The following is a 26,150-nucleotide window of genomic DNA, read 5'->3' as shown; positions in this document are numbered from 1 at the left end:
TTTTGAAAAGCTTCCATCCAGCCTTGGATTCCTTCTAGCAGAAATTCCAAAGTGGTTTTCCAAAAGCACTATACGACGCGAAGCATACAAGTTACTTTATGAAACAATGAGTCCCGATGACGACCAATTACCACCATTTGAGAAATATTCAGCAACACGTTGGTTGGTGAGAGGAAAGTTGATCTTCCGTCTTTTGGCTAATTGGAACGAGCTCCAAGCTTATTTTGCTGTAGCAAAACCAGCAAGTACACAGAATGCCCGTTACAAAGCACGCACCCTTTTGGACATGCTCAACGATCCAATTGTCTATCTATATTTTCATTTCGTGTCGCCTCTAGTCACTGAATTCGAACGAGTAAATGCATTCTTCCAAGCTACCGATGCCGATCCCGAAGAGATGTTCACTGAATTAGATACACATCATAAGTCTCTGCGTGGAAGAGTTTTCGACATACAAGGCAAGCAATTTGCCATTGAAAAAGTAGATTTTGGTGGTAAGTTCTTGTGTGAAGCAACAAAATATATCTCTTCTCAAAAGAACAAGGTTGTTGCTCAAGCTAAAGTTCTTGATTTGAAAAAACGATGCTTAGATTTTCTTATCGAAGCTTTAAATCAAGTTGAAATGCGTCTACCTGCCACAAAAGACATATTCAAAGGATTAAGCGTCCTTCATCCAAGAAAAGTATTAGATGAAGAAACCAGAGCTCCTTTATGTCAGCTGCCACTTCCACATCTACGATATGAGAAACTCAACGAGATCGAAGAGCAGTACCGGAAGATCGTTCACCGTGACTGGAAAGAAGATTCAATCTTTGATGGAACTATTCCAGATACAGCGGCTGCATTTTGGTCATGCATTGTCGACTTTCAAACTTCACTCGGAGACAAGCCATTTGAGCAGTTAGCAACGTATGCTTTGAACTGTCTCACTGCTCCCGTAAGCAATGCTGTGGTGGAGAGGACATTTTCCCTGTTAGCATCAATCAAGACTAAACAGCGCAACAGAATGAAACAAGAGTTGATGAAAGCCATAATTCGCATTCGCTCAAAGCTTCAGTTTGGAGAAAATTGCTGCGTGGACTTCAAGACAACCAAGCGAATGCTCGAGTTGTTTACGGCCAAACATATGTACGATGCTCGAAAGGAAACAAATTGATAGTTGACTCGACTTGTAGGACATTTGAGAGTGACATTCAGAAGTTTATATTGACCCCAGTATTGGTTGTTTTCATCTAACGTTGTTTACCTGTTTAATTCAACAGATGTCAACAGTATCAGTGTATATAGTTATTGTCAGTCATAACTTTATACTTTCATGTCATTATTATTTAATTTACTTCCTATTACGAGCCTCATTCATGATTCCTGATTGTCCAAACTCTTGTTTGATGATTTTAGTCAAGCTTACAGGGGGGAGGGCACAAATCCTGCGTTGCTGGTTGTTCTAGCAATTTGGCCTCTTTTGTTGAAATTTGGCCTCATTTTCTACCGTGTTTGGCCTCGAGCATGCGCAGGAACCTGGCAACCCTGGTCTACAAGAATGTAAATTCGAGATAAGATGGCGTCTACTTCCTCTGGTAAAACACCTAAAGGAATCTTAAAACAGACTAATTCTTTGGAGGATCAGAGGTACATTAGTAACTTCTATAAACTTATATTTTTCGCTAAAAATTAAAATAAATACGGTGGTGTAGATTTGATTATTTTTGTGAAAATGTTTAAACTAAGTCAAAGTCAAGGACTCTTAAGTTCTTAAGTATCTTTACACATTGTCTGGCTTTAAAACTGACGAAACAGACTTTCATAAAAGTATTTGACTATCAGTCTTGTACGCAAATCTTTGTCATAAAACACAGTGATCTGCTTTGAAATAAATTTGAAGTGGATAATTTGAATGATAATACTAACAAACAACGTACATAGCGAAGCTAAATGAAAGTAATTAGCGAAACGTCAACTTAAACACTTAACAACCCATTTTAATACTTTGAAAATATTCATTTGTCAACAAAACATGCAAGGCGAACATCTTTTATTTTCTTATTTCCGACTTCCAACTACAAGATGTAAAAAAACAACAAGTTAACAACCCATTGAAATCAGTCGAAGTTTAAAGTTTGCATGATTCTGCAGTATTTATTCAGAAATTTCAAGAAATTTCAGGTTTGTTAGCCACAGTTTGTACATATACCTTTTATATAAATTTTCCTGTTTGGTCAATGATTAAACTGTGTGAGTTTCACTACAGCAAGATCGAACAATAAATACTCTTTGTTCTGCAGTTAATAAAACACTGTATTAATCTACTTATTTAACGTATAGAATTTGAATTTATTTTTAAATAAGGTGTCAGAAGCAATGGTATGATCTATGAAATTGGCTGCTTTTCAAATCAAAGTTTCGCAGTTTATAATACACCAAATTGTTCACTGTCATCATAGCAGTGATCGCCACATTTACTAGTGTGTAGTGCTGTTTGAGAAGGATTAATCCAAGAACTCTTACCTTTGTTTATAGTGTGGAGGTGCATTTCGATGAAATGAACATTTTGCAAACATATCATCCATCAAACAAAGATTATGGTCACATGAAGATAAATGAACACGCTTTACAGTTATTCTTGTGAAGATTCTGATACTGAGTCCAATGAAAACTAGATCCAAAAAGTTGGCAGAAAAGTAAATTATTGAAAGCTTTGTGTTTCCAGTTTACTTTCTCCTTTTCAATTTTTTTCCATCATTGGTATGAACATGAGAGCAAATACTGTTGTTTCTTTATAGAATGCAAAATGTTGAATCAACGTCTAAACATGAATCGTATGACAGAAATGAAAGCAGTTCTGATGAAGATATGGATCTGACAGAAGAAGAAAGAAGTGAGTTAATGACACGAGCTTTAAATTTGAATTCAAATGAAATGAACCAATCACACAAGGAAAACGAGTCACATTCTATAACAAACTCATTGCTATTTTTTATACATAAAATCTCATTGTAAATCTTTACATTTTATTATACATATACACAAATAAGGAATTTGGTCATGATAGATAACATTTTACCCTCCAGGCATAATAGTATCTTTACTCTAAAGAAAATTTATAACTCATCAGTATTTAAACAATGTAATGGAAGAAATATCACATGGTTCTTAGGGGCTGTTAACATGAGCTCTACGTAATGGGCAAGCCCTCTCTGTTGGCCTGTATTTTACCTCTCTTTTACATGCGAATTCTAGCCCTACATGCTAGAGCTCGGTTTGAACAGCGATAAATCAGACAATGCCAAAATACATGGATGTTGATGAAATGATAGTTTGCTGGACATTTTTAAATGTTCTAATTTTTTATACACTGTAAAGCACAATATCTCCTTTTTAGATCTTAGTCTTCAATCTATATTTATACAAGAACAATTTACCTGTAACCAACGGATGCCACCTTTTCTTCTTCTTCATTATCTTCAGCAATGAAAGGATTTGGTTTATCAAACTTCTCCTTTTCCTCTGAGCGTTTTAAGACTTGCTGTGAGAAATTTTGGTTTATGAAAGTTGCTTCCAGACCAAGGTTCGTCGTAGAGTTTATGCTTTTCTCTGCATTATCATCTATAGGTGTTTCCACAGCTGTTTCATTAACAGTCAAAAGATCTAAAAAACGTAGATCAATAATAAAAAAACAGCTTGTTGTTTCTTAAATTATCAATTAAAACAAAAAATTTACAAACCAAATGCTGATTCATCTCTCATGTCAAAAAACAGAGCCAACACGCCAAAAACACATGAAATAAATACTTAATTTATAGTTATAAATATCACTAATAGTATATTGATAATTCTTGTAGATATAATGGTATCTGTAGCAAACAAATTTCCTTTCATTAAAATCTGGTAAAATCAAAGTAAATTGAACAATTAAGTTTTTCAATAAAGTAAATATTTTTACATTTCGTTCCTAAAATTCATTTGTAATATGCATGCGCTTATAATTCTTGGTTATTATTGATGGTTAATAACTGGTCATGATTGGTGGTTAATAACTGGTCATGATTGGTGGTTAATAACTGGTCATGATTGGTGGTTAATAACTGGTCATGATTGGTGGTTAACATTGGTGGTTAAGATTGTGGTTATCATTGGTGGTTATCATTATGATGGTTATCCAAACCATTTAATTCAATGAAAGCAAGTAATGTTTTCTTACATTTCTGATAACAGGATCATCAGTCATTGTGACTTTATGGAAAATCCTGTTTTGCAAGGCAAGTGGGACTTCATTCTTAATGTTGACACGATCATAAGCCTTGTCATAATATTCCAGTTCACCACATTTTACCCTATTTAACAAAGCACAGAAATGGAGAGATCTTCATAAACACATAAAAACAAGATATTATAACCTTCAACTCTTCCCGAATCATCACAGACGCATTACGTATCCTTTGAGGAGTCTACATATAAGTTAAACATATAGATATAAAATTACAGTATATCCATAAGTGTACCAGTCATGTTACTATATATTTATTATATATCCTCTGAGGAGTCTACATATAAGTTAAACATATAGATATAATATTACAGTACATCCATAAGTGTACCAGTCATGTTACTATATATTTATTATGTATCCTCTGAGGAGTCTACATATAAGATAAATATATAGATATAAAATTACAGTATATCCATAAGTGTACCAGTCATGTTACTATATATTTATTATATATCCTCTGAGGAGTCTACATATAAGTTAAACATATAGATATAAAATTACAGTACATCCATAAGTGTACCAGTCATGTTACTATATATTTATTATGTATCCTCTGAGGAGTCTACTTATAAGTTAAATATATAGATATAAAATTACAGTATATCCATAAGTGTACCAGTCATGTTACTATATATTTATTATATATCCTCTGAGGAGTCTACATATAAGTTAAACATATAGATATAAAATTACAGTATATCCATAAGTGTACCAGTCATGTTACTACATATTTATTATATATCCTCTGAGGAGTCTACATATAAGTTAAATATAAAGATATAAAATTACAATATATCCATAAGTGTACCAGTCATGTTACTACATATTTATTATGTATCATCCGAGGTGTTCATGGTTGAGGTACATCCGTTTGTGTACCATAATATTTTATGCAAGTTGCATAATTACTATAAATTTATAATGTATCCTTTGGAGTTCAAAGTTTACATACATGTAACACACTATCACAATTCTTTTGTCCACTTTCTTCACTGAGGTTGCACCTTAAAACTTACCCTCCCTCAACTAAGTTTATTACAAACCTGATTTCTACGTTCCGGCCAGTTGTTTCTATTGGCAAATTGTTTCTGCAATTTACGATGGAGTCTGTTGTCACGAGTCTTCAACAAATTCTGCATCCCAGCTTGCTGACGTTGCATTTGACGCTCTTTATCATGTCGATTATTCCTTTAAAAAATAAAAAATTTTTATGTTAATGTTGTTCATATGAAAAGGAGTCATTTAGATGAAGAAATTTACAAATATAATACAGAAGTGATTTTATTTTGAGACTTAAAAGTATAGAAAAGTTTCTATTGTACCTGATTGAATTTTTTCCTATTGCGCATGTAAACAGGCTTTTGTGGTCGACTTGTGTCAACAAGATGGAAAGTTGATTCATCTTCTTTGTGATAATATGCATATTGATTACCATCACCAAATTGATTTAAATATTTATCTATAGAAGTAAAACAATATGATTAAACTGCATGAAAATAGTGAAGTCTAGACAGAATACAAACTTTGGTATCAACGATCTTGATAGGCTGTACTTGACCAATCAGAAACCTACATAAAATGAAAATGTATGTTATAAGACCTATATTTATACAGTCAATACAAGAAATAATATTTTATCCTCTTATAAGTGTAGAGTGGTTTTTTAATGATGACTACATAACAATGTTTTACAATAATAGCTAGTAAAATATGATTATAAATTTCACCACGTGACACAAAAATATAAGAACAACTAAAGGTCAGAGTGGAAGACATTGATGGCAAGAAATTTTTTTATGAAATATAAAATATTTTACCTTGCCAAGTTTATCTCCTTTAGAGAATGGTTGATAAGGTATTCCTTTAAATGCATCTGAAATAGAGGTAGGACCCCAGCCGTTTGGGTTATCTTCAATGACAGGAGGAATAAAATGAATTCGTTCAAACGCAATATTGAATATTGACTGGTTTGCATGTTTCCATCAGTCAAAGGTAGAACGTCATCATTGTTTGTGACCGACGACCATACCGACGACCCGATGACAATTAATACCAAGTTGTCGGAAATCATTTTCGGTATTGTTTTACTGAGAAAGCAAACGATTGCCTCAAAGCTGCTTAAATATTGTAGTTTCTAACGATAAAATGAAAAAAAGTTTGACCAAATATTGCAGTGGAAACTGTGGTATAACAGTGGTATCTTGTTAAGACTCTTCAAGATGCTTTTTCCAACATTCAGATTTTTGGTTGTAACTGAGAAGCAATCCACGAAGGTGTCTTCAAGTTGCATAATGTAATTTAAATATTACGATGAAGGAGCAGTCAGCCCACCAAAGTTGAGTTCTTTATGTGCCTTGAAATAGCAAAGCAAATTACCATCGTTGTTTATGTTATTTGAAGTCAAAACGTTCTTACATTGGAGACAGCTGTGGATTTTGAAAGCTTTGCTTAGCAAATATCCTGGAACATAGGCAGCAGCATTTTTGAGCAATAAATTGTTGCTAATATTTTGTTCTCGGTAGTCATTTTCACCAATCAACTGTGAGTTACTTGGAGCTTTTGCATGGGTAAGTGGCATACTAAATGGGTTGGGCTTTTTTTTTATAATTGTGTTAGCAGAGTGTGTATATCTTTAGAACAGTTTTCTTTCGAAGAGGTCAAAAGTGAACTGAAAAAAACCTTTCAAAAAGTCCTGATAAATTGTATTGGCGTGGGATTGTCAAAATTACCTCCTTGCTGGCGTATTGTTCCAAAAAAATTCTCTAGAGCATCTGTGTTTAATCTTGAACGTCAAATTTTTCACACGGCCACGGCACAGCATTTCTCATACAGGTCTCGATAGAATTGTACACATTGGTTGTACATGAAAAAGCATAAAAATATGTTGAATGTATGTTCTCTTTTCAGCACAATACTGAGGGTAGGTCTTGATTGCGTTTATTAACAACAGCTTTGATTTGGTCGTCTCAGGATAAATATTTCAACTTTTCAAGTAATAACGCCAAGATTTTTGAGTTGTAAGTTTATCTTGCTGCCATCATGGCGGAAGTAGCGCATGCGCATTAAAATTCAGGACCGCATTTTTTTGCTAAGTGGCCCTTCTGTTACGTTATATATTATTCTGTGTCTTTGTATTACATAACAAATGCCCAACGACGCAACGTATTAACTCAAACGACGCAGACATTTGACGCTTAACTCTTCAGAACGTTGAATTTATCTGAAAGATTGAATGTTCAAAGTTCCAACCGTCGACCAGCAAAAGGTTTGTAAGACAAAAGATAAAGAATTATCATGTGTGTTTACGATGTATAAATGTGACCTTAAATACAAAATGTTTGTCATATTTAATTAATATATTTTTACTAAATATTAGTCACACCTTAGTACTATGAAATATACATCATAGATACCCGTAGCAATTTGTAATCCTGTAATTGTATACCAATCAAACGAAGTTGCAAAATACAAACAATTTACTTACGAAAAATAATTACTGCGATCGAAAGGAAGGCCTGTTTATCGTTATGTGTTTGTTTGCCAAGGAATTCAAATTGCTTGCTAGCATGCAATTTTATTCATCTTTGGGTCCAGACGGTATATTTATAAAATATGTGTTATTTCATTATACTTGTGATCGGTGGCGTAGCTAGCAGGGTTGCCAGGTTCCTGCGCATGCTCGAGGCCAAACACGGTAGAAAATGAGGCCAAATTTCAACAAAAGAGGCCAAATTGCTAGAACAACCAGCAACGCAGGATTTGTGCCCTCCCCCCTGTAAGCTTGACTAAAATCATCAAACAAGAGTTTGGTCAATCAGGAATCATGAATGAGGCTCGTAATAGGAAGTAAATTAAATAATAATGACATGAAAGTATAAAGTTATGACTGACAATAACTATATACACTGATACTGTTGACATCTGTTGAATTAAACAGGTAAACAACGTTAGATGAAAACAACCAATACTGGGGTCAATATAAACTTCTGAATGTCACTCTCAAATGTCCTACAAGTCGAGTCAACTATCAATTTGTTTCCTTTCGAGCATCGTACATATGTTTGGCCGTAAACAACTCGAGCATTCGCTTGGTTGTCTTGAAGTCCACGCAGCAATTTTCTCCAAACTGAAGCTTTGAGCGAATGCGAATTATGGCTTTCATCAACTCTTGTTTCATTCTGTTGCGCTGTTTAGTCTTGATTGATGCTAACAGGGAAAATGTCCTCTCCACCACAGCATTGCTTACGGGAGCAGTGAGACAGTTCAAAGCATACGTTGCTAACTGCTCAAATGGCTTGTCTCCGAGTGAAGTTTGAAAGTCGACAAAGCATGACCAAAATGCAGCCGCTGTATCTGGAATAGTTCCATCAAAGATTGAATCTTCTTTCCAATCACGGTGAACGATCTTCCGGTACTGCTCTTCGATCTCGTTGAGTTTCTCATATCGTAGATGTGGAAGTGGCAGCTGACATAAAGGAGCTCTGGTTGCTTCATCTAATACTTTTCTTGGAACATATTCTAATCCTTTGAATATGTTTTTTGTGGCAGGTAGACGCATTTCAACTTGATTTAAAGCTTCGATAAGAAAATCTAAGCATCGTTTTTCAAATCAAAAACTTTAGCTTGAGCAACAACCTTGTTCTTTTGAGAAGAGACATATTTTGTTGCTTCACACAAGAACTTCCCACCAAAATCTACTTTTTCAATGGCAAGTTGCTTGCCTTGTATGTCGAAAACTCTTCCACGCAGAGACTTATGATGTGTATCTAATTCAGTGAACATCTCTTCGGGATCGGCATCGGTAGCTTGGAAGAATGCATTTACTCGTTCGAATTCAGTGACTAGAGGCGACACGAAATGAAAATATAGATAGACAATTGGATCGTTGAGCATGTCCAAAAGGGTACGTGCTTTGTAACGGGCATTCTGTGTACTTGCTGGTTTTGCTACAGCAAAATAAGCTTGGAGCTCGTTCCAATTAGCCAAAAGACGGAAGATCAACTTTCCTCTCACCAACCAACGTGTTGCTGAATATTTCTCAAATGGTGGTAATTGGTCGTCATCCGGACTCATTGTTTCATAAAGTAACTTGTATGCTTCGCGTCGTATAGTGCTTTTGGAAAACCACTTTGGAATTTCTGCTAGAAGGAATCCAAGGCTGGATAGAAGCTTTTCAAAAGCATGTTGAACGCACAACGACAACGAATGGCAGATACACGTCAATTTGATGCAATTCGGGGCAACAGCTTCAAGCCTTGTCCACACTGAGTCATGTTTGCCGACCATAACAGAAGCTCCATCACTGGCATACCCAATGCAGTCAACTAATTCAAGGTCAATTTCACGAAGGCAATTTCGGATGGTATAAAAAAGGTCATCTGCACAAGCACGAGCAACATTGACCAGGTCCACAAAGGCTGTGACGATATTCTTCTCCACACTGCTGTAATACCGAATGATGACACAGAGCTGTTTGGCTGTAGAAACATCGGTAGTCTCATCGACGATGAAAGAGAACTTCTTTCTTTTCACATCAGCAATTAATTTTTCTTTCAGTGCAGGACTGACTACATTGGTAAGAATTTTTGTGCATTTCGTACGATGTAACTTTATGTTTTCGAGTCTACTTCCCTTTGCATTTCGAGCTATAATCTCCCCAAGATGATCCATGGTTAGAATAGAAGAGTGACACGCCATTGTCACAGCTAGCTCAATTTCTGTACATTTTACTTCGTCGGCGATTGTTGGGTTTCGCACAACTTGAATTGGCCTTACTGACGTTGAAGCTTTCACCCGTTGCACGTGCTTATCACTCTTTTCGTGCTTTGTCAAATTTGATAGTTTGGGCTTTATTTGAGTATGGCAAAGCTTACAATACCCATTTTCACTTCCATCTGATGCTTTCGAAAGCCAGATAAATTTGCTCTCCCACCTTTTGGTATATTTTCTTCCAGATTCATATGATGCTTTCCATTTGGCTGCCATGTTGAAAATATAATGATGCCATGAGCCTATGACCGGAGCAAAGAGCCTGGGAAGTAGTGACAGAATAAAACTACTTCGTTTATCTTTTGTGAAAGAACTGTGAAACTTAGTAGTAATGACATTAAAAATCTGTGGGAAGCAAAAAGAAGCCAAAAAGAAGCCAAATGGCCAAATTTATTTTTTGAGGCCAAGCAAGGAAAAAAGAAGCCAAATTTGAGTTATTTGGCCTCCAAAAGGCCAATCTGGCAACCCTGGTAGCTAGCGAAAAACATTTGGTCGGGCTCACGAGACGCCACCATGGTTGGCGCCGAGCGAGAAAATTTTCCGAATTTAGACTCTCTAGAACGTCGGAAAAGGCTATCTTAGAAAGCAAGCGCGTGATATTTATGCAGGAAATAGAACCATTTTGGTTAATTTAAATTGCCGAAGGATCTTATAGTAAAGCAGAGAAACAGTTCAAAAATAAGTTGTAGAAAATCATCGACAAATTCGGATGACACGAATGCGCGTAATATGATCTTATATAATTAGGTTGAGAATTTCAAGTCATTGCTAAACAAAGGCCTGTAAATAAAAAACTACACTGTAGAATTTTTTAAGCTTTGCCATATTGTAGACATTCTTATTGTCTATAACATATCCAAAATCTGGAGGTGGCACAAAAAAATAAATTGTAGAAAATCATATACAAAGTCGGATGACACGAATGCGCGTAATATGATCTTATATAATTAGGTTGAGAATTTCAAGTCATTGCTAAACAAAGGCCTGTAAATAAAAAACCACACGGTAGAATTTTTTTAAACTTGGCCATATTGTAGATATTCTTATTGTCTATAACATATCCAAAATCTGGAGGTGGCACAAAAATAAGTTGTAGAAAATCATCGACAAAGTCGGAAGAAACGAATGCGCGTAATATGATCTTATATAATTACGTTTAGAATTTCAAGTCATTGCTAAACAAAGGCCTGTAAATAAAAAATTACACGGTAGAATTTTTCTAAACTTGGCCAAATTGTAGATATTCTTATTGTCTATAACATATCCAAAATCTGGAGATGGCACAAAAATAAAGGAATAATATTCCTTGAGAATGTACTCTGGTATTAACTGTGAAGCTGGCACCACATTCGACAAACCGCTCTATAGCTAAAAAACTACACGGTAGAATTTTTTTAAACTTGGCCATATTGTAGATATTCTTATTGTCTATAACATATCCAAAATCTGGAGGTGGCACAAAAAAATAAGTTGTAGAAAATCATCGACAAAGTCGGAAGAAACGAATGCGCGTAATATGATCTTATATAATTACGTTTAGAATTTCAAGTCATTGCTAAACAAAGGCCTGTAAATAAAAAACTACACGGTAGAATTTTTTTAAACTTGGCCATATTGTAGATATTCTTATTGTCTATAACATATCCAAAATCTGGAGGTGGAACAAAAAAATAAGTTGCAGAAAATCATCAACAAAGTCGGATGACACGAATGCGCGTAATATGATCTTATATAATTAGGTTGAGAATTTCAAGTCATTGCTAAACAAAGGCCTGTAAATAAAAAACTACACGGTAGACTTTTTTAAACTTGGCCATATTGTAGATTGTCCTATTGTCTATGACATATCCAAAATCTGGAGGTGGCACAAGAAAATAAGTTGTAGAAAATCATCGACAAATTCGAAAGACACGAGTGCGCGCAATATGATCTTATATAATTACGTTTAGAATTTCAAGTCATTGCTAAATAAAGGCCTGTAAATAAAAAATTACACGGTAGAATTTTTCTAAACTTGGCCATATTGTAGATATTCTTATTGTCTATAACATAACCAAAATCTGAAGGTGGCACAAAAAAATAAGTTGTAGAAAATCATCGACAAAGTCGGAAGACACGAATGCGCGTAATATGATCTTATATAATTACGTTTAGAATTTAAGTCATTGCTAAACAAAGGCCTGTAAATAAAAACCTACACGGTAGAATTTTTCTAAACTTGGCCATATTGTACATATTCTTATTGTCTATAACATAACCAAAATCTGAAGGTGGCACAAAAAAATAAGTTGTAGAAAATCATCGACAAAGTCGGAAGAAACGAATGCGCGTAATATGATCTTATATAATTACGTTTAGAATTTCAAGTCATTGCTAAACAAAGGCCTGTAAATAAAAAACTACACGGTAGACTTTTTTAAACTTGGCCATATTGTAGTTATTCTTATTGTCTATGACATATCCAAAATCTGGAGGTGGCACAAGAAAATAAGTTGTAGAAAATCATCGACAAATTCGAAAGACACGAGTGCGCGCAATATGATCTTATATAATTACGTTTAGAATTTCAAGTCATTGCTAAATAAAGGCCTGTAAATAAAAAACTACACGGTAGACTTTTTTAAACTTGGCCATATTGTAGTTATTCTTATTGTCTATGACATATCCAAAATCTGGAGGTGGCACAAGAAAATAAGTTGTAGAAAATCATCGACAAAGTCGGAAGAAACGAATGCGCGTAATATGATCTTATATAATTACGTTTAGAATTTCAAGTCATTGCTAAATAAAGGCCTGTAAATAAAAAATTACACGGTAGAATTTTTCTAAACTTGGCCATATTGTAGATATTCTTATTGTCTATAACATATCCAAAATCTGGAGATGGCACAAAAAATAAAAGGAATAATATTCCTTGAGAATGTACTCTGGTATTAACTGTGAAGCTGGCACCATATTCGACAAACCGCTCTATAGCTAAAAATTACACGGTAGAATTTTTAAACTTGGCCATATTGTAGATATTCTTATTGTCTATAACATAACCAAAATCTGGAGGTGGCACAAAAAAATAAGTTGTAGAAAATCATCGACAAAGTCGGAAGAAACGAATGCGCGTAATATGATCTTATATAATTACGTTTAGAATTTCAAGTCATTGCTAAACAAAGGCCTGTAAATAAAAACTACACGGTAGACTTTTTAAACTGGCCATATTGTAGATCAGGGGCGGATCTAGGATTTTTCAAACATCAGTCATAAAACGTCGAGGCGCTCCGCACCTGGGGGGTCTGAGGCATTCTCCCCTGAGAAATTTTGAATTTCAGAGCCTTGAAAATGCCATTTTCAGCGTTTTAGAGCAATACAAAATGTATTTGTGGGCATCGTTTTTGCGTAAAAACAAAACATTTTGCTTACGTTTTTTTCAAAAAAAAAAATGAAGTGAACAATACTTGAATGTTTTGCCAAATATTTAGGCTCATTATCATGCCAAATATATGGCTCATTAGCATGTCTAGGAACGTAAAATTTATTTTACAATAATGCTATTCAAAACAGATATAGTCTTTAAAAATTTCTACCAAGTTGTCAGGCATAGACCCCCTAGAGACCCCCATTCAAACCTCTATGTAATGAATTTAGTTAAGTTAGAAATTTGGTACTACAAGTGACAGTTCATAGATATAGAAAAGCTCAGACTTCAAACCATGCAAGTTTATTGTAACCCTTTACCCATCTCCACATCAGTGCCAGCAAATTCACCTTTTGAGAAAAAACTCAAAATTTTTTTCTGCCAAAGATTAAGCAAAAATTATCAGAGTGAAAATTTGCAGTTAAGGACAGCTTAATGCCATAAATGTTTATTAGGCATTTCACTTGACTATTATCTTCTTCAAGGTGTGCTATATAGCAATCACTAGTAGCATTGTATTATCAAATACAAACAGAATGTAACCAACATGTCTTTAATTATATAATTACATGAATGTTAAAATTGGTTCATGTGTCATGCTTACTGGTTATGATAAATATCTTTTCATATGATCAAAGCTCGTTTAAATGTAAATCTGAAATAATTTAGTTTAGAAATTATAATGATCATCAGAAAAATTACCTAGTGATCATGAAAATACTTTGCTGTTTTGCCAAATTTCAAGGTTTATCTGCATACATAGAAAGACATTGTTACTTTATAGAAAATGCTTTTCATACATCAATAGCACTTTGGAATTTATGGCAAACAATCTGGTATGAGCCGTAGATTAACACAACTTTACATCTCTACATGAGGTGTTCAGTTAGAAAAGGGGACAATATGTGACATGGGACAACATTTCATGTATGTGAAATACTCAGGTTTAATACCATTCCAGTCAAATTGTCAAAATAAAAAGCTTCATGGATAAGAAGACTCAAAATCACAGGTTATAGTAAACAGCTTCTCATGTAATCAATGTTAGTTTTCTCAAATCTTAAACAATATGTAGTATAACTGTCTAATGATTGAATGATCAATGATCATAAACTGAAAAGCCCAAACATTTGTTTATGATAAAGTAAATAATAGTATGGCGCCTTATGGCTACAGATTTTTGTCCATTGAAATATATTTGCAGGAATGTAGGATTTCGCTGCCATATAACGGCCACGATTCCCAAGCACTAAAGAAATCATAGCTAAAGTCCTCGTCAACAACAATTTTAGAAGCATCGATCTGCTTACCATACGCCATATTGACATAAATCGCATCACACACTCGCATAATTGACTTTGATATATTACATTCATGCATACACTTCACTTGTCCTTTACTTACGATTTTGGATGTAAATTTCTGCTGATAAAACTCAAAACAATGTTGGCTTTGTTTTGAACATCAATGACTGAAATGTCGAGCGCGAGATCGTCTTTGCAGCATTCATTCACATTGAATTTGTCAGATTTGTAAGATTTCTATAGTTTCTATCATGCTTATAAAATTACTATAAACGATCAAACATTCAATTCAGACAGTGAGCTTGACTATGTTAGTTCAGTTGGCTATCAGTCGAAATCCGTCAAACCAATCACAATAAAGCAAAATTCAAATGAACCAATTGTAAGATAGCAATTGGACTCCTTATACGTCCGGCCACCCTTATTATCAGTCGAGACCATTCCAGACTGTCCACTGATCTGGCTATTGACCAATAAAATAAGCGTTTTTGACGTTCATAGACTCCTTTATCCGTCGAACCAGTCAAGCCACCCCACTTATCAGTCGGTTATTCCAGGTCAATTAAAATTCAACTGATCTGGTTACCAACGAGATATTCATTGTTAGTCATTAGTTTTCAATAATAAATAATGCGGGATTTTTATCACGAAGTAAATGCGATAAGAAAATAAGAATAATTAATGAATTTTTAATTAATATGAATAGGTAATTTTTGAATTTCAAACATCAGTCGCGCGACGGATTTGACATACTCTAAATCCGCCCCTGTGTGGGTGTCATTGTCTATGATATATCCAAAAATGGAGGTGGCACAAGAAAATAAGTTAGAAAATCATCGACAAATTCGAAAGACACGAGTGCGCGCAATATGATCTTATATAATTACGTATGATAAAAATCAATGCCCAACATAAAGTTCTGATTAGAGCCATAGAGATAGACCAAAAAAAAAACAAATTGTGAAATTTAAATTTATTGTGACGTTTCGTCTTTACTCAAGACATCTTCAGACAAATAATAAATAGGACGTTAAGAGAAGGTATTATATTTACAAAATGGTGTTAAATTACTACTAAAAGGAAGCGGTGTCGAATGGATACATGATAAGGAAGTTAGGAGGTAAAATAAAAGAAAATTAAAAGAGGTTAAGTGGAATGGAGTTTCCTTGCACATTAAGTGAAGGCTTGTGTTTATTGATTAGAAGGCTTTCATGGATGGAGAGTTCATAAGTATCGTTGGAAGAGGAGATTATTTTAAAGTCGTCTAAACTTTTCCATCCCACCAAAAGTTAAACATCTGCCTTCTTAACACCTTTGAAAAACTCTACAACCGTCTCAAACGAGAACCTGTTAATGATCATCAGGATTTTTTCCAGACTCGATCAAATGCAAATTAAAAGACATTGCTCACTCAGGTTTCCGAAGTTACAGCCCAACCTTTCTATATTCACAAGAAGACTTGAACATTTTAAATAATTTAAAAAACGACAGAACTATCCTCATCACTAAACCTGACAAAGGAAGGCATTGTTATACTTAACAAAGACGACTACACAAAGAAAATGGACACACTCTTATCTGACACTACAAAGTTTCAACCTCTTAATGGAATCCAGTCAAAGTCACTTTACAACAGAAAATCAAGTGAAATCTTTATTAAAAGTTGAAAGATGCCAAATCTATCGGTGAAACGTACAAAGAACTTTACCCTACTGGTTCACGAATGGTATATTATATGGCCTTCCTAAAATACATAAATGTAACATCCCTCTCAGACCCATTCTTCCCTCCATTAATCACTATTCGTATAATCTAGCAAAGTTTTTCATCCCACTCTTAAAACCCTTCACTATAAGCAACCTCATCATCAAAGACTCTTTCTCGTTTGTTGAAGAAATCCTAAACTGCGATATCAACTCTAGTAATGTTGTCCTTGCTAGTTTGATGTCGTATCCTATTCTAACATACCTGTTGACGAAACCATCCACATAATATCCAAAAGCATTTTTAACAACCACCAGTACTTAACGGACTCCTGCAACAGAATTTGAAAACTACTCTCTCTAGCTGTTAAGAACTGTCACTTTATCTTTAACGGAAAATGTATCAGCAAATTGATGGGTGGCTATGGGCAGTCCATTGGGCCCTCTCTTTGTATATTCATGTCCTTTCACGTCGGCATAATGTCCTTCTTCATTCAAACCACTACTTTACCGACGCTACGTTGACGACTGTTTTTACTTTTCCTCCCCCGATCACGTCCCTCTCCTTCTTGACTACCTGAACCGACAACACCCTAACATCACATTCACATCTGAAGTCGAACAAAACAGAAGCTCTCATTTCTTGACATTGATATCTCTCGTACTAATGGAAAATTCACCACTTCCGTCTACCGCAAACCTACTTTCACTGGCCTCTTCACCAACTTCCACAGCTTCATCCCTTGCCCTAGGCTTTCATTAGTCTCCTGCTTACTTCACCGCATCTTCAATCTTTGCTCACTTGAAATTTTCATACACAACTCGAATTTACCAGAAAGTCACTCACCAAAACGGTTTTCCTTCACGTATAATTGACCAAATCATACGTCGCTTCCTAACAACTTTGCCCCTAAACCACCTGTCTTGACTGCTCACAAAATGCCCATCTATTTCTGTCTTCCTTTACCGGCCACACTCCCTTCAAATTCGCACAAATCAATAACCTTTGTGCTGCAGCCTTCCACATATATCCATTAAATTTGTTTTCCGCCCTTCTCAACGTATCTCTTCTTTCTTCCCCTTTGGGACAAAATTCCCAAGCCTCTGAGATCTGGTGTAGTCTATTTATTCAAGTGTCAAGCTGCAACGCTTCGTATGTGGGTCAAACCACACGTCATCTACACACCAGATTTTCAGACGCAGGAATCCCCCCTGAGGCAACCAAGTTTCCACCCTGCATCATCAAGCATTCTTGCTCACATTAACGCAACTGGACACAAACAGACGACTTTAAAATAATCTCCTCTTCCAACGATACCTTGAACTCTCCATCCATGAAAGCCTTCTAATCAATAAACACAAGCCTTCACTTAATGTGCAAGGAAACTCCATTCACTTAACCTCTTTTAATTTCTCTTTATTTTACCTCCTAACTTCCTTATCATGTATCCATTCGACACCGCTTCCTTTAGTAGTAATTTAACACCATTTTGTAAATATAATACCTTCTCTTAACGTCCTATTTATTATTTGTCTGAAGATGTCTTGAGTAAAAACGTACAATAAATTTAAATTTCACAATTTGTTTTTTTTTTTGGTCTATCTCTATGGCTCTAATCAGAACTTTATGTTGGGCATTGATTTTATCACGTATTCGATTTCCGCTCGGCAAGTCCTCGCTTCAATTATATAATTACGTTTAGAATTTCAAGTCATTTGCTAAACAAGGCCTGTAAATAAAAAACTACACGGTAGACTTTTTAAACTTGGCCATATTGTAGTTATTCTTATTTTCTATGACATATCAAAATCTGGATTGGCACAAGAAAATAAGTTGTGAAAATCATCGACAAATTCGAAAGACACGAGTGCGCGCAATATGATCTTATATAATTACGTTTAAATTTCAAGTCATTGCTAAATAAAGGCCTGTAAATAAAAATTACACGGTAGAATTTTTTCTAAACTTGGCCATATTGTAGATATTCTTATTGTCTATAACATATCAAAATCTGGAGATGGCACAAAAATAAAGGAATAATATTCCTTGAGAATGTACTCTGGTATTAACTGTGAAGCTGGCACCATATTCGACAAACCGCTCTATAGCTAAAAACTACACGGTAGAATTTTTTTTAAACTTGGCCATATTAGATATTCTTATTGTCTATAACATATCCAAAATCTGGAGTGGCACAAAAAATAAGTTGTAGAAAATCATCAAAAGTCGGATTACACGAATACGCGTAATATATAATCTTATATAATTAGCACCTCTATCCATGTAATTTCTTAAACAAAGGCCTATAAGTAAAAAACTACACTGTAGATTTTTTAAACTTGGAACATTGTAGATATTCTTATTGTCTATTACATATCAAAATCTGGAGGTGGCACAAAAAATAAGTTGTAGAAAATCATCGACAAATTTGGATGACACGAATGCGCAATATGATCTTATATAATTAGATTAAGAATTTCAAGTCATTGCTAAACAAAGGCCTGTAAATAAAACTACACGGTAGAATTTTTTAAATATATCCAAAATCTAAAGAGTGAACAAAATTATTAATACAATTCACTTTTACTAAATTGTTTAAAAGTAGTAAACTCTGTTTGGTTGTTAGTACCAAATTAATTATGCAGTGACGTAATAGTGCTGGTTATTTTTCTTGAAAATTTGTTCTAGTTGCTCATCTCTTTAACTTTTCAAAATTTAGTGAATCTAGTGAAGTAAATGACTTGTTTTGCAGTAGTCGTGACCAAATATTACTTTAATCCAGGACCTTTACGTCAAAGTATAATTAGACATGTGCATTATTTATATTGTATTTTTACAGACTTACTAGATAATTACTTTACTTTATTATCATATAATTAGAAATCGGCTATTATTTACCACAGTATTTTTCTTTCTATCGCATTTTTTACGTTGTTGACACGATCAGAATATCGATTAACAATTTCAATTTTTCTGAAAATGTTCCTCTTGCATTCTGAACTGATTTTCTATCATTTATATTTTTGTGCCTCCAGATTTTGGATATGTTATAGACAATAAGAATATCTACAATATGGCCAAGTTTAAAAATTCTAACGTGTAGTTTTCTATTTATAGGCCTTTGTTTGGAAAATTACATGGATATAGGAAGTTAATTATATGAGATTATATTACGCGCATTCGTGTCATCCGACTTTGTCGATGATTTTCTACAACTTATTGTTGTGCCACCTCAGATTTTGGATATGTTATAGACAATAAGAATATCTAATATGCTCAAGATTAAAAGAATTCTACTGGTGTTTTTTATATAGGCCTTTGTTTGAAAAATTACATGGATAGAGGAAGTTAATAATATAAGATCATATTACGCGCATTCGTGTCTTCCGACTTTGTCGATGATTTTCTACAACTTATTTGTTTGTGCTACCTCCAGATTTTGGTTATGTTATAGACAATAGAATATCTACAATATGGCCAAGTTTAAAAGAATTCTACTGGGTAGTTTTTATTTACAAGCCTTTGTTTAGCAATGACTTGAAATTCTCAACCTAATTATATAAGATCATATTACGCGCATTCGTGTCTTCCGACTTTGTCGATGATTTTCTACAACTTATTTTTTTGTGCCACCTCCAGATTTTGGATATGTTATAGAAAATACGAATATCTACAATATGGCAAAGTTTAAAAAAATTCTAGCATGTAGTTTTATTTATTGGCTGTTTGAAAAATTACATAGATAGAGGAAGTTAATTATATAGATTATATTACGCGCATTCGTGTCATCCGACATTGTCGATGATTTTCTACAACTTATATTTTGTGCCATGTCCAGATTTTGGATATATTTTACCCAATATAATTATCTATATTCTGGCCAATTTAAAAATTCTACTGTGTAGTTTTTATAATTTGAGAAATGAAAAGTACACTGTAATATAAATCTTAGTGTTTTCTTCAATTTCTTGACTTTTATACATGTTTTGTGATGGTTAAGGACAGTAAAATAGTAATAAACAGTCAAGAATTGTTTTTTACTGTTGTATTTGATGGAAAACGTGTTTTAAAGACGATTTTCGATTTATCATTTTGAATGATAAATTTTAGTTGAATGTGGTGATGAATGTTGTGTGTTGATTGTGGTGCCCAATGTGGTGCCAATTTCACGGTAGTAAATGCAAGCTTCTTGCCTGACAAGTATAAAACAGCTTCTGTTATGGTTTTCAACATTTCCCTGTTTTGCCTTACCTCCTCGTTATGACGCTGAATCTCTTCACGTCTGGCTTGTGACATGAGACAGTCGACACAGGCTGAAAACCGTAGGTCTTCCAGGTCTTGTAAGCACCCATGTGCGATTTTGCCTTCTTATGCTTCTTACAATCGGATAGGAAATTCTTCATGTTTTGAATCCCGTCTGCGTCCATGAAATGACGATCCAGGGCAAAACAAAAGACAAGGCCAACAGAACATTGCATTCTTTTCTGAGCTACCACAAAGCCAATCTTTCTTCGAGTACCAACTTTCCTGAAAGCTTCTATTGCCTGTAGTCGCTTGTAAATTTGGAATTGGCCGCTGCTTTACGAGTATATTTTGCTCGCCTGATTGTCGAACAGAAAATGGTTTCTTTGTAGTTCACTTATTATATCGATTTCATTAGCCGAAGCCATTGTAATGTAAGTTATCACGATTTCCGAACGTATATTTCGAAAGCTCAAAATTCAAGTCACGCTTTTGAAAATGAGCCCGACTAGATGTTGTTATACGTTTGAGTGTGCTCACAGCTACTCTCAACCAATCAGATTACAGATATTCCCACTATAGATTTTACTACTTGGTCGGGCTGAATTTTCAGAGCCCGACTAAACTGCGTAATGCCTGGCACTAGAAATGCACTAGTGCATTGTTGCTAAGTAACGTTTAAAAATATGATAATTTTGCTAATAGCGAGGCAATTTGACAAATATTACACTAATAGACTGTGGATTATTCCAAAAAGAGTCGCAGAATTTAAAATTTTCGCTAATCAATTTTAAAGAAAACAAATTTTCATTTTGGGAAATTATTTGGTCGGGCTGGGCCCAACCCAAGAACCGCTACACTGCTTGTGATAGTATGAAGTGACATTTATGAATCAGGAGGAGAATTAAGTTTGAAATTGCAAATGGACTCATGCATGCCATCATTGATATTTTAAATATTTAGTCGGATTTTTAAACATTTAGTCGTTTTGTAACGTTGCAATTATCTTTCGTCGAGCTGTTAACGCTAAGGTGATACATGCAAATTTATAGCATTAAAGAAAATACTGAAAATCTTTGATTTATGATTTGTAAAACAGAGCTTTTGGACCACATGGTGGTGTACAGCAAAAATTCTAATATAATTCTGCCACGTTTGAGGCTTTTCTAGTTAAAATTAGACCGATTAACTAATTATGAAACAGAGACTTTGTCGTGGTGGCAAACTTAAAGATGGATTTCAAAATAGCAAATACCATGGTGAATGGTGATAATAACAATGTAATAGTTTTAAGCACTGTTTTAACCAGAACACTAACCCAACAATTCAAAGGAACCATTATTTACAGCTAGAAAGAGACACTATGCATTTCGGCAGACTACTCGTCAAGTGTCAATGTCTGCTAAATGAGAACCTCAAATCATGCTATATTTATAATGTTACAAAGGTCAATGTCGTCCCTATTTTAGAGATAACACTTAAAACAGAGACAGATTAAACACGTAATTTGCCGACAAAAGATTATATCACCAATCTTGCCTTCTGTTTGGCCACGCTTGAAAGAAATGATGTTATTTTTGACGTGTTGTCACACAGTGATACGACACATCTACAGTGGTTGACCAAAAAAAAATATCCCCGTAATGAAATATGACTTTTGTTTATAAAATTCATGAATTTAAAAAAAACTGTTCAGAAATAATCGTAATAAAAACAACATTTCTAGTAAACGACAATACTTAAGCAGTAATTTACAAAAAACTGTGCATGTACAGAAATGTCGACGGTCCTGCAACACTGAAATAATTCGTCATGTTTATATATTGAAACAAAAATCAACACAAACATCCAGCAATTTTTAAAACCAACGCAACGTATACATGAAAATAAAGAAGTTGAATTGCTAGTGACGAACAAGACGCCGTCTACAGATATATCAGAATAAAAAGGCGAAGGGATCGTGAAATTCGATATATGCTAAATGCTGTAGTCAGTGTTTGTAATTAGGAAGTTGCAAAGAAGTTTCTACTAAGTTACTGTGAAGTAAAATACTGAGTTCAAAGTTGAGGTTAACTTGAGATTGTAATCACACCTCCTAGTGGTAGAAAAAACAATAGACCACTGAGAGAGGAATATCTTTGTTGCTAAAACCTTAAAGTTAGGTACCTATCAAAGATTTCTTTTTAAATCTTATAGTTCCAGATTTTAAATGCAGCTTTTAGATAATCTTTGTAGCTTTGCAAATGTCTTTTGTTGCTGCAAAGGCTTATTTATGCAAAGTTTCGTCGTAATAAATAATCAAAAAACTGAAATTTTCTGATTTCCTCATCAATGTGATATTGAACATTGTTACATCATTCACAAATGACTACGCAAATTATTGAAATATATATTCATATGTCTGTTTTGTAACGTAAACTTTATATAAAATATCATGTTTTTTTAATTTTTCTAAAGGTTGTTTGACAGGATACTGCAGTTGGTAAAAGCTGTAGCATACATGCTCTCTGTCATTATTAGTTTTTAGGTTCTTTTGTAATTTTAAGACGATTTTTTGTGAAGTTAAATCAATTAAAAAATAAGTTTGATTTCGTCATCATGTAAATGCGGACTTCAATGGAACCTAATAAGGGTTGTATAATATTTTTTATTTGCTTGATTTTTATCTTGTTGATATATACCAAATTTTGTACAGATGGAATCGTCAGGAATAAGAAATCTGTCTTACATTCAGCAAATAATTAACGTGGTGCAAAGGAACTTGCTCAGTTTTCATTAAACAATGGAACTCTCGTTACAAATCAACTGATGGAGAATGGGATGATACACACAACAGTGGTAACAAATTTTCCAATTTAGAATCAGGAAGAAAATTAGACCAAAAGACACGACAAAAATATCAAGATGGAGACACCAGTAAGTGGGACTGTACGATATTATTTGATGCAATAATTTTTCAAATTCAATTGGAAAGCATCTTGACAAAAACAAAGGATGCTGTTCATGCACTTCGTTGTGAAAGAAACAAGTACGCACATTGGTATGAAAGGAATGCTCAGATGATGATTTTGATGATATAGTCAACATCATTGAAAAATCATTTCAAGATTTGAAATTTTCTCTCGATGAAATCAATAAAATAAAAAATCATCGAAAGTGTTTTAATTCGTTCCAAGTTCTTCCTTCAAAATCTAATCATTTTTTTGTTGAACGCACTGAATTACGAGATAAAATTATAAAAGATCTTGAAAAATTAAGGAATGATAACAATGATAAACTGACATATTTTACATCACTGGTAATCCTGGCAGTGGTAAATCTCAACTTGCAAGACAGGTTTGTGAAAAATATCGTGTGATTGGAAAAATAGAACTTCGTTTGTAATGACTCTCGATGGAAAAATGAGGAATCTCTTTTAAAACTTACTGTGAACTTGGATACCGTTTAAACTGTGACAAGTATATGATTAAAAATTTGAAGATGAAAATTGTTCCATCGCAGACAAAGTGAAGAATTTGCGATCGTTAGTATCCACACGATTAAAATTCTGGCAAAATTGGTTGATCATTGTAGACAACGTGGCACAGCTCAGCAAAATTTCTTCATTACTCCCCCAAGTTGGTGATCCCATGTGGATAAATGGACAAATCATAGTAACTATCCAGAACACAGATGCCGTACCTCAAGACGATGAGTTTAACAAACATATTTCTATCAGAAGTGGAATGAATGATAAAGAATGTTGTCAACTGTTGAATATTACACTAAAGATGATAATACTGATGATCAATTGTTGAATGAAGTATCGTACGCATTAGATCGTCAACCGCTGGCTTTGGCTGCCGCTGGTTGTTATGTCAGTCGTGTAAACAAAGCAAACTGCTCATTTACTTGGAGACAATATTTAAAGAAAATATCTTCAGAAGAACAAGAAAACATGGACGCCACTTTTGTTAAATTTAACTCGGTATATCCTAGAAGTATGTTACAAGCTTCACTTTTAGCTGTCAGACAAAATGCTGAAGAATCCTCAATATTGGCAAATGTTATTAACTTTTTTTCCGTGATATCGTTTGATCCTATACCACGAGACATTATTGTTTTTTATGTTCAAAAAATAGATCCCAAACACTCAAAGGAAGATATATGTCTTTGTTTAAAGGACTGCTCATTGTTCTTGCATTCAGAAAATAATGACATTAGTCTACATCGCATTGTTCACAAAGCAATTATTTTTTATCAATCTGAACATTCAAATGAAGAACATGAAATGGAAACTAACGTTGATCAAACATCTAAAGCACTTTACATGTTTAAAAAGAGAGACGACGAAATCAAATTAATGCCACATCTTGAAAAAATTGTTCAATTATTAAAGACCAACAAGACAAAAATCAACAAGAACACTTTACAAGTTTTCCAATATTTTGTTGAAAAATTAAGACATTTTGGAAAATACGATCTTGCTCTTGAACTATTGGATAAATTTAAATCAGAGGAATCTAGTTATGACAAAGCTTGGTATTTTACTATCCTTGGTCTTTTATACTGGGAAGTATAGCAAAGCTAAAATCATTATGAAAAAGCTCTGGAAATTCAAAACAATCGTTAGGTCCAAATCATGTTCATGTCGCTGCGTCTTTAAACAATCTTGGTAATGTGTTTTATAAAACTGGAAACTATGACAAAGCTATAGAGTTTCACGAAAAAGCTCTGGAAATTCGAAAACAATCGTTAGGTCCAAATCATGTTGATGTCGCTACGTCTTTAAACAATCTTGGTTCGGTGTTACGTGAAACTGGAAACTACGACAAAGCTATAGAGTTTTACGAAAAAGCTCTGGAAATTCAAAAACAATCGTTAGGTCCAAATCATGTTGATGTCGCTAAGTCTTTAAACAATCTTGGTGTGGTGTATTATGAAACTGGAAACTACGACAAAGCTATAGAGTTTCACGAAAAAGCTCTGGAAATTCTAAAACAATCGTTAGGTCCAAATCATGTTTATGTCGCTGCGTCTTTAAACAATCTTGGTTTGTGTATTATTAAACTGGAAACTACGACAAAGCTATAGAGTTTCACGAAAAGCTCTGGAAATTCGAAAACAATCGTTAGGTCCAAATCATGTTGATGTCGCTGCGTCTTTAAACAATCTTGGTTTGGTGTATTATAAAACTGGAAACTACGACAAAGCTATAGAGTTTCACGAAAAGCTCTGGAAATTCGAAAACAATCGTTAGGTCCAAATCATGTTGATGTCGCTGCGTCTTTAAACAATCTTGGTTTGGTGTATTATGAAACTGGAAACTACGACAAAGCTATAGAGTTTCACGAAAAGCTCTGGAAATTCGAAAACAATCGTTAGGTCCAAATCATGTTGATGTCGCTATGTCTTTAAACAATCTTGGTTTGTGTATTATAAAACTGGAAACTACGACAAAGCTATAGAGTTT

General features: G+C 34.2%; 2 protein-coding genes across 2 annotated transcripts in view; both read right to left on the bottom strand.

The window, feature by feature from the left end:
* LOC124456706 (sorting nexin-29-like) overlaps positions 1–26,150 on the bottom strand; it is an 89,940-nt gene that overhangs the window by 46,920 nt on the left and 16,870 nt on the right. The window lies entirely within an intron of this gene.
* LOC124456715 (eukaryotic translation initiation factor 3 subunit D-like) lies at positions 2,741–3,775 on the bottom strand. Its single transcript, XM_047007097.1, has 3 exons — positions 3,723–3,775; positions 3,420–3,645; positions 2,741–2,856 (listed from the first exon to the last, which is right to left on the bottom strand). Exons 1-3 carry the CDS (start codon positions 3,742–3,744, stop codon positions 2,775–2,777), a joined length of 330 nt encoding a protein of 109 aa, XP_046863053.1. The 5' UTR covers positions 3,745–3,775; the 3' UTR covers positions 2,741–2,774.

The sequence above is a fragment of the Xenia sp. Carnegie-2017 genome, unplaced genomic scaffold, assembly GCF_021976095.1.
Source record: "Xenia sp. Carnegie-2017 unplaced genomic scaffold, XeniaSp_v1 HiC_scaffold_6, whole genome shotgun sequence".
Taxonomy (NCBI): domain Eukaryota; kingdom Metazoa; phylum Cnidaria; class Anthozoa; order Malacalcyonacea; family Xeniidae; genus Xenia; species Xenia sp. Carnegie-2017.
This window is presented reverse-complemented; position numbering and strand designations above follow the sequence as displayed.